Source organism: Penaeus chinensis, chromosome 13, assembly GCF_019202785.1.
Source record: "Penaeus chinensis breed Huanghai No. 1 chromosome 13, ASM1920278v2, whole genome shotgun sequence".
Classification (NCBI taxonomy): Eukaryota; Metazoa; Arthropoda; class Malacostraca; order Decapoda; family Penaeidae; genus Penaeus; species Penaeus chinensis.
In genome coordinates, this window is record NC_061831.1 from 27009181 (window position 1) to 27021680 (window position 12500).

The window sequence follows — 12500 nt, forward strand, 5'->3', positions numbered from 1 at the left end:
CATTCTGCCCTTTTTTATCGTATCCTAGGTTATCCCATCCTACTTCCTCCTCTTAACCTATCCTACCTTAGTCTACCTTATCGTATCCTGTCTTCTATTATCCTATACTAACTTACTCTTCACAGCATTATCTTATAAACCTAATCCTGCCGAACATCCCGTGGTCCCCGTGTGCAGTACTGCAGTAAAGTAAAAATGTCATGATGGCAGCAATTATAGCAAGATGAATATGACGCTTGTATGAAAAGCCTGAGTGGCGATGAAAGGTCCGCCTCCTGCTGACCTATGAGTTAGGCAGCCCCAGTGCCAAGGTGCAGCCGGATAGCATCCCGGATCGGGCTTGGCCAGAATGACAATCGAGGTGACTGGGCTCGCGACGAGCAGTGTTTCGTCCGCGCGACAAACGGTAGTCAAGGTGATGGCGAGATCACGCGGCGCGGTCACTGCGCGAGGGAGCAGGAAGGAAGTCGTGGCCAGTGGCGTTATACCGACAAGAGGATACTTGCGTTACAAGCGCGTATATGGACATGCATACCTAAACAAAGATGACCTGTGTTTATAGATAATGGTACATTTATATGGGCCTGCACATTCTGGAGTTCACTCCATACATATATATACATACAAACGTGTATATATAATACATATTTGCCAGCATACATGCTGAAATGCAACATGCACTACACGCATTTTTATGCATTTTATCTCTATTCATAACTACAGAAGGAATGCTGAAAATATATAAGCATATAAAGACACACTTAAATATATTCTTAATCGTTTGCGTGTGTATATACTGTGTCTGCACCCGCACGTGTGCGTGTGTGTATGCGTAAGCACGTGTATGCCTGAGTGTATCCTCGGCTCCGGCCAGCGAATGCTCCTGTCGAGAGGCGGAGGACGCCGCTCCCACCCCCGCCCGCACCCCCGCCCGCGCCCCCGCCCGCGCTCCCGCCTGGGTCCGAGCCCGACGCCGCGACACTTGATGGCCATTCGTGGAGCATCAATATTTTATCTGCGTCTATCGGCGTGCTTCATTACCATAGGCCCCGGCACTAGTAATATTGACCATGGCTGTATTGATCCTCTCAGCGTGGCAAGTGACAAGCGAGGGGAATGGGGGGGTGGGGAGGGGGCCAGGAAAGGCCGAAAACAACAGCTAATACAAACATACACGCACGCACACACACACACGCTCACATACACACACACACACGCACACACACACACACACACACACACACGCACACACACACACACACATACACACACACACACACACACATCATTGCTGAGTAATTTATGGTAGCTAAAATGAAATTCAGTAAAATGGACTTTCGGTGAAGATGATTAACAAGGTAAATGTGGTGAGTGAAAAATGGCATTGTGAGGTTATGACGTTGGATGGAATAGCAAGGGCGATTATGGTGACACTACTACTATAGTGCAACTTGGGAAGACTTTTGAAGTATACCATAGTGCTTAGAGTATTGTGAGCATAGGGAGAGAGCAGTGTGGTGAGTTTACGAGAAAGAAGGACATAGCAAACATGAAAAAGAGGGCGTGATACGAGGAAGTGGATAGGAAGAGGAGAGAAAAGAGAAAAGAAGAGGAAAGAAAATAGAAAAGAAACGGAGAGAAGAGAGAAACAGAGAGAGGCGACATGACAGAGTACGCCTAGTATTGATTGGTCAGAGCTCTACGGTCCGTCTGGGAAACCGTCAGCGAAAACCAAAACAACAATATTGATCATTATCTCCCGACGGCGAGGCAGGACGCTCATTTCGGGGACGCAGGACGCGGCTTCGCGGCCCGGGCTTGCCTTGACTCCCTCGAGCGGCCGCTTGCTAGGAGGCGGTCGGTCTCACACACGTTTTGCTCAGTCGCCACGCCTGTCCAGTCGCGCAGTCACACGTACATGCGCGTTTGGGATGTATGTATATAAACACACACACATACACACACACACACGCGCGCGTGTGTGTATATGTATGTATGTGAATATATATATATATATATATATATTATATATATATATATATATATATATATTTATATATATGTGTATATATATATGTATGTATGTATATACATGTACATATATGAATATATGTGAATATGTATGTATACATATGTACATATATATATATATATATATATATATATATATATATATATATATATATATACACACACATATGTACATATGTATACATATATACACATATATTCATATATATGTATGTGGGTATATATATATAAATATACATATATGTATATATGTATATATATATATATATATATATATATATATATATATATATATATATATATATTCATATATATATATATATATATATATATATATATACACACACATATGTACATATGTATACATATATACACATATATTCATATATATGTATGTGTGTATATATATATAAATATACATATATGTATATATGTATATATATATATATATATATATATATATATATATATTCATATATATATATATATATATATATATATATATATATATATATATGGGAGGGGGGGGGGGGGCGTACACACACATGCAGTGCCTGTTCCGCTTGAAGCTTTCCTTGTACTGTAGCTTGACAGTTCGTTGCATCGATACGTTCCAACGTTGTCGATAAACATTTAATTATTTCTTTGTTTATCAGTTATATTAGAACTTCTTTGCGTACTCCATTGGGAGAAGAAAACCATACATATCTCGTGTAATCTAGTACATTTCGCGTATTGCTAACATCGTTCTAGTAATAGTATATTTTTGTTTAATCATCTTCCATTTCGCTATTGTCGTGATTATTATTACTGTTGTTATTTTTGAAGTTGTCATTATCATTGTTAATGTTATTACTGTTTTTGTTATTATTTCTGATTGTCATTCTCATCATTTGCGCCAAAAATCATATTCCTTGTGGCTTCATTTTTGTGTAAATGGCAACGTAAATATTAAAGACCAGGGCAAGTACACTGCACTGAAGTAGTTGGACCGTCAGTTTATGGACATTTATCTCACCACCATCCGAGGGGGAGGTCAAGAAATGGAGGCAGGAGAGGAAGGGGAGAGGGAAGGAGAGAAGAAAGGGCGGAAAGGGAGAAAGGGAGGGGAATGGGACTGAAAGAGAAAGGAGAGAAGGAAAAGGGGAAAGGGGGGGGGGCTTAAAGAGGAAAGGGGAATGGGTGAGTGGAAAGGGAGGAGGAGCCCAGAGAGAAGAGGGGGAAGGAGGGAGAGAGGGAAGGGGAGAAGGGAGCGAAGGAGGTGGGGGAGGTTAAGGAGGAAAAGAAGGGAGAGGGGAAAGATCTAGGGGAGGGCAGGAATGAATTTAAGGAAAATTTGGGAGTTGAAAGGGAGTGGCAGAGCGGGAAAGGGAACGGAGAAAGGAAGCGAGAAGTAGAGATGAGGGTGAGAGGGAGAGGAGAGAAATTTCAACGGGTCCCACTAGTTTATCATTACTATCATTATTATTATTAATGTTGTTATTGCTTTTACTATTAGTATTACTGTTATTACAATTATTGTCATTATCATTGTTATCATTATTATTGTCATTATTATTATCATCATTATTAATATCATTACCATCAGTGTTATTATTACCAATGTCATTGACGCCATTATGATTGTTATATCCCTTATTATCATATTGTTATTATTTATTTTGTTATTGTTGTTGTTTTGTTGTTGTTGGTGGTGGTATTATTATTATTATTATTATTATCATTTTTATTATTATTATTATTATTATTATTATTATTATTATTATTATAGTTATTATTATTATTATTGTTTTTTTATTATTATTATTATTATTATTATTATTATCATTATAATTATTATTGTTTTGTTATTATTATTGTTATTATTATTATTATTATTATTATCATCATCATTCTCATTATCATCGTCATTATTGCTATTAGTATCATATTTATTGTTGCTGTTATTCTAATTATTATTATCATTATTATAATTATTGTCAGTATAATTGTTATTGATATTATTATTATTGCTGTTATTATTATTATCAATATTATTATTATTATCATTATCATCATCACTAGCATTATTATTATTGTTACTAATATCATTGCCACCACTATTATTGCATTACTGTCATCTTCATCATCATCATCATCATCATCATCATCATCATCATTATCATCATCCTCATCATCATCATCCTCCTCATCATCATCATCATCATCATCATCATCCTCATCATCATCATCACTACCATTGCTTCTATTGCTATTTTAGTATTATTGTTGTTGATATAATTACCGTAGCTATCATTTTTTATGTTTTATTTGTTTATCATGGTAACCTGTAAGTACTATCATTACTGCTGATTTTCATTGTTATAGTTGTTATCACAATCACCATTAAATATGTACGTGTTTGCAAGAAAATTTGAAAAATTACATTTACCGACGTATCACACAAGATAAAATAGAAGAATTGAGAGAATATGAAGTAAAGATACGTTTGAAGAATGAAAGAAAGGGAGAAAAAAGAACAGTATTAGAATAAGAAAATAGTGCGTTATGAAAACTGGAAACAAAAATGTTGCACAATAAATAAACAGCAAAAAGCGAACAAAAAAAAGAATTTTCTTATTTATTCAAGAAAGCAACTTCATATAAATCCTTTCCATGCGTGTAAATTAGAGCTTTATGAAACATTCAACTTTCGCATGTTCAGTACCATCAAATCATGGCCAGAATATAATCTTGTTTTTTTTTTTTTTTTCATCGTTTGTTTGTTTGCTTTATTGTAAGTGTTGACATCAAATCGTGTGTTGATGTGAATGACTCTTTTTAATATGTTGATGTGGAGTGAGACTTCAGGATTGCAAATTATGTGAGTTGCAATTTGCACAATGGGGAACTGAGTAGCAAAATGTGCACAGGTTTTTACGTGTAAGCTTTTGATTCGCACTGTCTATATTCATTGTTTATGGTGTATAAATACGTTAGTGTATAAACGTTTAGTGTTTTATATATGTGACATTTTTATGTACATTTTTTTTAACGTCCTTCTGCGTCATTTTTTCTTGTAGACCACAGCAACATGTCAGCAGCCAACAGACAGGTTCATCTCTCGTCGAGCCATCTAGCTCTTGGCCCTTTCCCTCCCTCTCCCCTTCCTCTCCCTCCCCCCTCCCCTCCCCTCCCCCTTCACGTCCCCAGACCTGCCTCCGTTGTAAGGCGGAAGAACAACAAGTGTCCGGGTCGATTTTCTGATGACCCCCTCCCTCTCCCTCCCTCTCCCTCCCTCTCCCTCCCTCTCCCTCTCCCTCCCTCTCCCTCTCCCTCCCTCTCCCTCTCCCTCCCTCCCTCTCCCTCCCTCTCCCTCCCTGTCCCTCCCTGTCCCTCCTTCTCCCTCCCTCTCCCTCCCTCTCCCTCCCTCTCCCTCCCTCTCCCTCTCCCTCCCTGTCCCTCCCTGTCCCTCCTTCTCCGACCTCCACCTCTCCCTTCCTCCGTCGGCATGTCCGTGATCCTTCTCATTTCTGCATCTCTGTCTTCGTTCTCTTTTCTCTCTTTTGTTTCTGTTTCTCTTTCTTCCTGTTCGCATTTCTTCATTTGGCTCTTGTGCAGAGCCATTTCTTTGTTCCTTTTAAGGAGAATATTCAGCAGGAGTGAGCTGCAAGATCCCACGGCTAGCGGTCCCCCGTGCACTCTGCCTCGCGATCCTCGGCCGTGAGATCCTAACGCTGTCTCTGTGTTGCAGGTCATCTGGGTGTGCATTCTGTGCAGGAAGAAGCAGGAGCTGCTCATCAAGACCGGCACGTGGATGACGTCAGGTCTGAGCCACGGGGAGATGATGCAGATGGAGCATGACGACTTCTCAGGTACGGCCACGCCCGCGACGCCCACGGGGGACAAAAGGCCCAAGTTGGAGCGCGGCTCAAGTGGCGAGAAAGAGCCCCGGCCGGCCAGCGTGTCCGGCCTCGTAGCACCAACGTCAGGAGGCCACCACTACCAGGGGGAGTCGGGGCCTCACCACGCCACCTCGGAGGCGCGGTCGCTCATGTACCGGCCCGGCAGCGCCCAGGGCCGCGAGCTGCGGCGCCAGTTCTCTCAAGAGCGCGGCGGAGGCGAGAGTGGGCGGCCGGCAAGAGGGCGGGCGGCTAGTGAGGGCGGCGATCAGCCACCCTCGCCCCACGCCCGCGATCGTGTCGTGCCGCCCCCTGAAGCCTTCCGCACTTTTGAGCATCCTGCGCCTTACGAAAAGCGGCCCGCGGGTCCAGACATTCGGGTAGAGCGCGGGTACGGGAGCGCAAGCGGGTATGTTGGTTCGGGATACGGTAGTACCCGGTATAGCCCGGTTCCCGCTGGCGCCGGCGGCAGCAGCCCCATGGAGGGCAGCAGCCCCGGCCCGGCTTCCGTTGAGGGCGGCAGTCCCCATCTGGAGGAGCCTCGGCGCAACCACCTGGACCCAGCCACGGCCCTGGGGCGCTCCTCCGAGCCTCGTCGTACAGATCCCGTTATGAGGAACGACTCATTGTCATCAGACCAGAGCGAGTGCGTGCGGCCGCCTCCGCCCAAGCCGCACAAACCGCGCACCAGAGGGCGCAAGACGCGGCAGCGCTCGCTCTCGTCTTCTGACGAGGAGGTCCGCTCCACTCCGGAATGTACCTCGTGCGAGGAACACGAGGCCGAGTCCGAGAGTGTGTCCGAGAAGGGTGAGTATCGCGCCTGTTTGTTCGATGCGAGAGGGGGGGAGGGTGAACGACTCAACGGGACAGGCTTCGGGGACACCACAGACGACCTACTTTGACGATCACGAGACCGGCAGACGCTGCTCAGAGCAAGGCCCGATACCTGAGGATTGGCGGACACAGCCAACCAACGTTGACATGGCATTTGCATGAGCAAGGCCTTACAGAAATGTTCTTTAAAAGATAGCTTACATATGGATTCAGTAAGAATAAAAAGTGTATATATAGTAATTTGTTCGTGTGGATTAGCAAATAAAAATGTAAATCCTGATATTAAAAGAAATATATATCTACAAACATTTATAATACCTTACGATAATATCAATAAATAGTTTGATAAGATAAGCCGTAACTTCGGTTCCGTCATTAGTTGTCTCCTTCGTAACTGATTAATTAAGACTATCTATCAGTAATGAGACAAGTTCCTCGCCAGAACATCAGATAAACCACAGCAGTGCCTCGCCGCGCAACGAAACAGCTTCACTACTTCTATGCACGATGCTCTGTAATGAGTAACTTAAATATAACAACAGCGACAGCAACATTGATTAGGATAATGATAATGATAGTTCGATGTTGTTAAATCGTTGTTTGTATCATTACTATATTTACTGTATGAATATAATTAGTAAAAGTATTAATGATGCTGATGTAGAAATTAAAAGTGATAATAGTAATGCAGACTAAAGTAATGACAATAATGATAATAATAATAATTCTTAAAATAATAATAATCTTAATAATGTTCATAATAATTATAGTTATGAAGATGATAATGATAAAAAGAATAAGAATAGTAATGAAAATGATGATAATATTAGTAATAACAGCAACAGTTATAATGATGATTATTCTAATAATATTAATGTTCCTGAATATAAAAAAAATGATAATAAGGGTAATAAAAGATTATAATAATAATAAAAAAAGAATATTCAAACTAATAATAACAATTATAGTAATAATGATAATACAAATGATAATGATAATGATATCAGTAATTATGAAAATGATAATGATAATCATAATCATATTAATAATGATAATGATGATAGGAATATCAATGATATTAAGAATAATATTAATGATAATAATAATAATAATGATAATCATAACAATAATAATAATAATAGTAATAATAATAATGATAATGTAGATTTGAAAATCACTAATACGGATGAAGATGTTAATAGTGACATTGATAATATTAATAATGATAGTAATGATAAAAATTAATAATACTAATGATAATGAAAATTATAGTTTTGTTATTATTATTATTATTTTTGTTACTATCATTATTATTGTTATTATTATTTTTACTATTATTATTATTATCATAATTATGTGTATCATAATTATTATTATTATTATTATTATTATTGTTATTATTATTATTATCATCATTATGTGTATCATTATTATTATTTTTTTATCATTATTATTACTATTATCAATATTATTATTATTTTTATTATCATTATTATTGTTATCATCATTATTATAGTAATTATTATTATTATTATTATTATTATTATTATTATTATTATTATTATTATTATGATAATAATGGTAATCCTAATAATAATGATAATGAGAATAGTAATGATAATGATAGTAATACAAATAATTCTGATAATAAAATACAATAATAAAGAAAAGCTAATAATGATATAGATTATAATAATGATAGTAATTATTATTGTTTACTATTATTATCATTATTATTATCATTATTATTATTATTATTACTATTATCATTATTATTAATATTATTATTATTATTATTATTATTATTATTATTATCATTATTAGTGTTATCATTATAATTGTAATTATTATTATTATTATTATTATTGTCATTAGTAATATCATTATCATTATTATTATTATTATTGTTATTATGATTATTATTATTTTTATTATTATTATTATTTTCATTATCATTATTATTATTATTATTATCATCATCATTTTCGTTATTATTATCACTTTCATTAAATGATGATAACTATCATTATTACTACTAATAATAATTATTAATTATTTTCGATATAACAATCAGGATTTTATTCTGTTTATTATAATTTTATTATTGTTTTTGTTATCATAATTATTTTTATTTTATTGAATATTATTAATATTATTATTATTATTATCATCTTTATTATCAATATTATTATTATCATTATTATTATTATTATTATTATTATTATTATTATTATTGTTATTATTATTGTCATCTTTATTATAAATATTATTATCATTATTATCGTTATTATTATTATTATTATTATCATTACTATTATTATTATTATCATTATTATTATTATTATCATTATCATTATTATTATTATTATTATTATTATTGTTATTATTATTATTATTATCATTATCATTATTATTATTATTATTATTGTTGTTATTATTATTATTATTATATCTATCGATATTGTTATTATCAGTGTTTCGGTTAATATTATTATGGGTTTTTTTTTATTTAGATTGTAATTATTACTACTATTTTATTATTATTATTGTTTATTTATATTATCATAATTATCACTATTATTATGTTGCAACTATCATCATTATTTTTATTATTATTATTACAAGTTATTTTTTTTTTGTATTATTATTATTTTTTTTTATTATTATCATTATTATTATTATTATTATTATTATTATTATTATTATTATTATTTTATTAATATTATTGTTGTTATTATATTATTATTATTATCATTATTATCATCATCGTTATCATTATTATAATTATAGTTATTATTATTATAATCATTATTATTATTAATACTGATATAATAATAACTATTATTATTATAATATTATTGTTATTATTAGTATGTTGTTATAATTATTTTTCTTATTATTATTGTAATTATCATTATCATTATTATTATTATTGTTGTAATTATTATTATTATTATCGTTGTCATTATTGTTGTTTATATCATTGTTATTTTGTTATTACTAATATTATTATTATTATTTATCATCATAATCATTCTCATATTAGCTTAACATATTTTTTCAGTATCATCATTATTTTTTATTATTATTATTATCATCATTACCATCAATATTGTTATTATTATTATTACTATTATTATTATTATTATTATTATCATCATCATTACCATCAATATTGTTATTATTATTATTACTATTATTATTATTATTATTATTATTATTATTATTATTATTATTATTATTATTATTATTATTATTATTATTATTATCATCATCATTACCATCAATATTGTTATTATTATTATTACTATTATTATTATTATTATTATTATCATCATCATTACCATCAATATTGTTATTATTATTATTACTATTATTATTATTATTATTGTTATTATTATTATTATTATTATTATTATTATTATTATTATTATTATTATTATTATTATTATTATTATTATTATCATCATTATCATTATTAGTGTTATTATTGTTGTTGTTCTTGCTGTCATTCTAAGCATTAGTGTTGTCAACATCAACCATTATTTTATTATCTATACTACTATTATTATTATTTATATTATCATCATTATTATCATTATTATTATTATTATTATTATTGTCATTATTGTTATTATTATTATTATTATTATTATTATTATTAGTATCATTATTATTAATAATATTACTATTATTATGGTTATCATATTTGTTTTTATTATTGTCATTATCATTATCATTATTATTATCATTATTATTATTATTATTATTATTATTATTATCATTGCTTTATTATTATTGTTGTTATTAAATATACCGTTAGCATTATTATTATTATTATTAGTCAATTGAATTATGATTTACTTGTTAATTGTTATTATGTTTTTATTGTTATTTGATTATTATCTATATTACTATTGCTATTATTATTATTAAGATTATTATTGATATCGTCCTTTGATTTTTCGTATTAGTTTTATTACCATTATTATTGATACTATCATTATCATCATTATGATTGTTATATATATATTTTTTTTATTACTCCTGCTACTACTATATTTTTTTTTTTTTTTTATAAAAGTAATAGTAGTAATTATCATTGCTATCTTTATCATCATCATTGTTATCATTATTATTATTATCCTTATCATTATTATTATCATTATTATTATTACTTGTATAATCATTATCGTTGTTATTACTATAATTATTATTTTTATTATTATTGTTATTTTTTTTATTCTTTTTGTAATTAAGGTTATGATAATTCTTGTTTTCATTATCACTATAATCAAAATATCATTATGATACTCATCCTTTCTTTTTCTTTTTCAATTACTAATATTGTTATTTTTATTGTTATTATCATTGCTATTATTATTATCATCTTTTTTTAAATTATTATTATTATCATTATTATTATCATTATTATTATTTTTCAATCTGATCATCATTCTCATCATCCTTTTTATTAGTATCAAAATTATTATCATTATTATTACTTTACACAAGTATTGTTATTATTATTATTATTATTATTATTATTATTATTATTATTGTTATTGTTATTGTTATTGTTGTTGTCGTTGCTGTTGTGATTGCTGTTCTTCTTTTTTTCTCATTATTACTGATATAATCACTATTGTTATTGTTGTTGTTTTTATTATATTATTACAGTGATTATCAGCATTAGTCATTATTGTTATTTTACATAAGTATGATTGTTATTTTTATTATTATCATTATTATTATTATTATCATTATTTTTATCATTATCATTATTATCATAATTGTTATTGTTGTTGTTGTTGTTATGATTACTGTTCTTCTTCTTATTTTTTTTTATCATTATTACTGATATTATTATTATTATTATTATTATTATTATTATATACTACTAATAACAAAAGTAAAGGTAATAATGATAATAATATTATTATTTTTATCATTATCACATTAACTTTTTTATTATTAGCAGCAGTAATAGCAGTATTTTATGTTTTGCCACAATTTAAGTCATCATTATTTTTAGTATCCTTATTATCATCATTATTACCAAATTGTTGTTTTTTAATCATCATTATTAATCATCCTTATTACTGACTGTATTATTATTATTGTTGTTGTTGCAGTTATTGTTTTTTTTTATTGTTATTATTTTTATTATTGACATTGTTATTGATATTGTTATGTTTATTATAATTACTGTTATTATTGTTCATATTGTTATCATCATTATCATTATTATTGTCATTCTTATTATCATTAATAATTAGTAGGAAAATTACTATTAGCATTATTATTTTTTTTATCATTATTATTATTATTATTATCATCACTATTATTATTATTATTATTATTATCATCATTATTATTTTTGATATTAGCTTCATCGTCATCACATTTATTAGTATTCATTTCATTATAATTATCATTATTATCATTATTACTGTCGTGGATTATTATCACTTGTATTTATTATTATAATTATTATTATTATTATTATTATTATTATGATAGTAATGATAAGATGTAATAATAATAATTATTATTACATCTTATCATTACTATCATTATCATTATTGTCATCATTATCATTTTGACTATTATTATCACCATTATCAATATTATTATCATCATCATTACTATGATTATTATCACTAATATCACAATTCTGTTTGTTTTCCGTCCGTCCGCTCGTACTTTACTCGTAAATTTCACGCTTTAATTTATATTCCATGCGACTGAACT

The 12500-nt window shown here is 31.0% G+C and overlaps 1 protein-coding gene across 1 annotated transcript in view; it reads left to right on the forward strand.

The window, feature by feature from the left end:
• LOC125031644 overlaps nt 1-12500 on the forward strand; it is a 177312-nt gene that overhangs the window by 39075 nt on the left and 125737 nt on the right. Inside the window, exon 3 of the mRNA XM_047622526.1 lies at nt 5765-6719. Within this exon, the coding sequence (XP_047478482.1) occupies nt 5765-6719 (955 nt within the window). The remainder of the gene's footprint in view (nt 1-5764; nt 6720-12500) is intronic.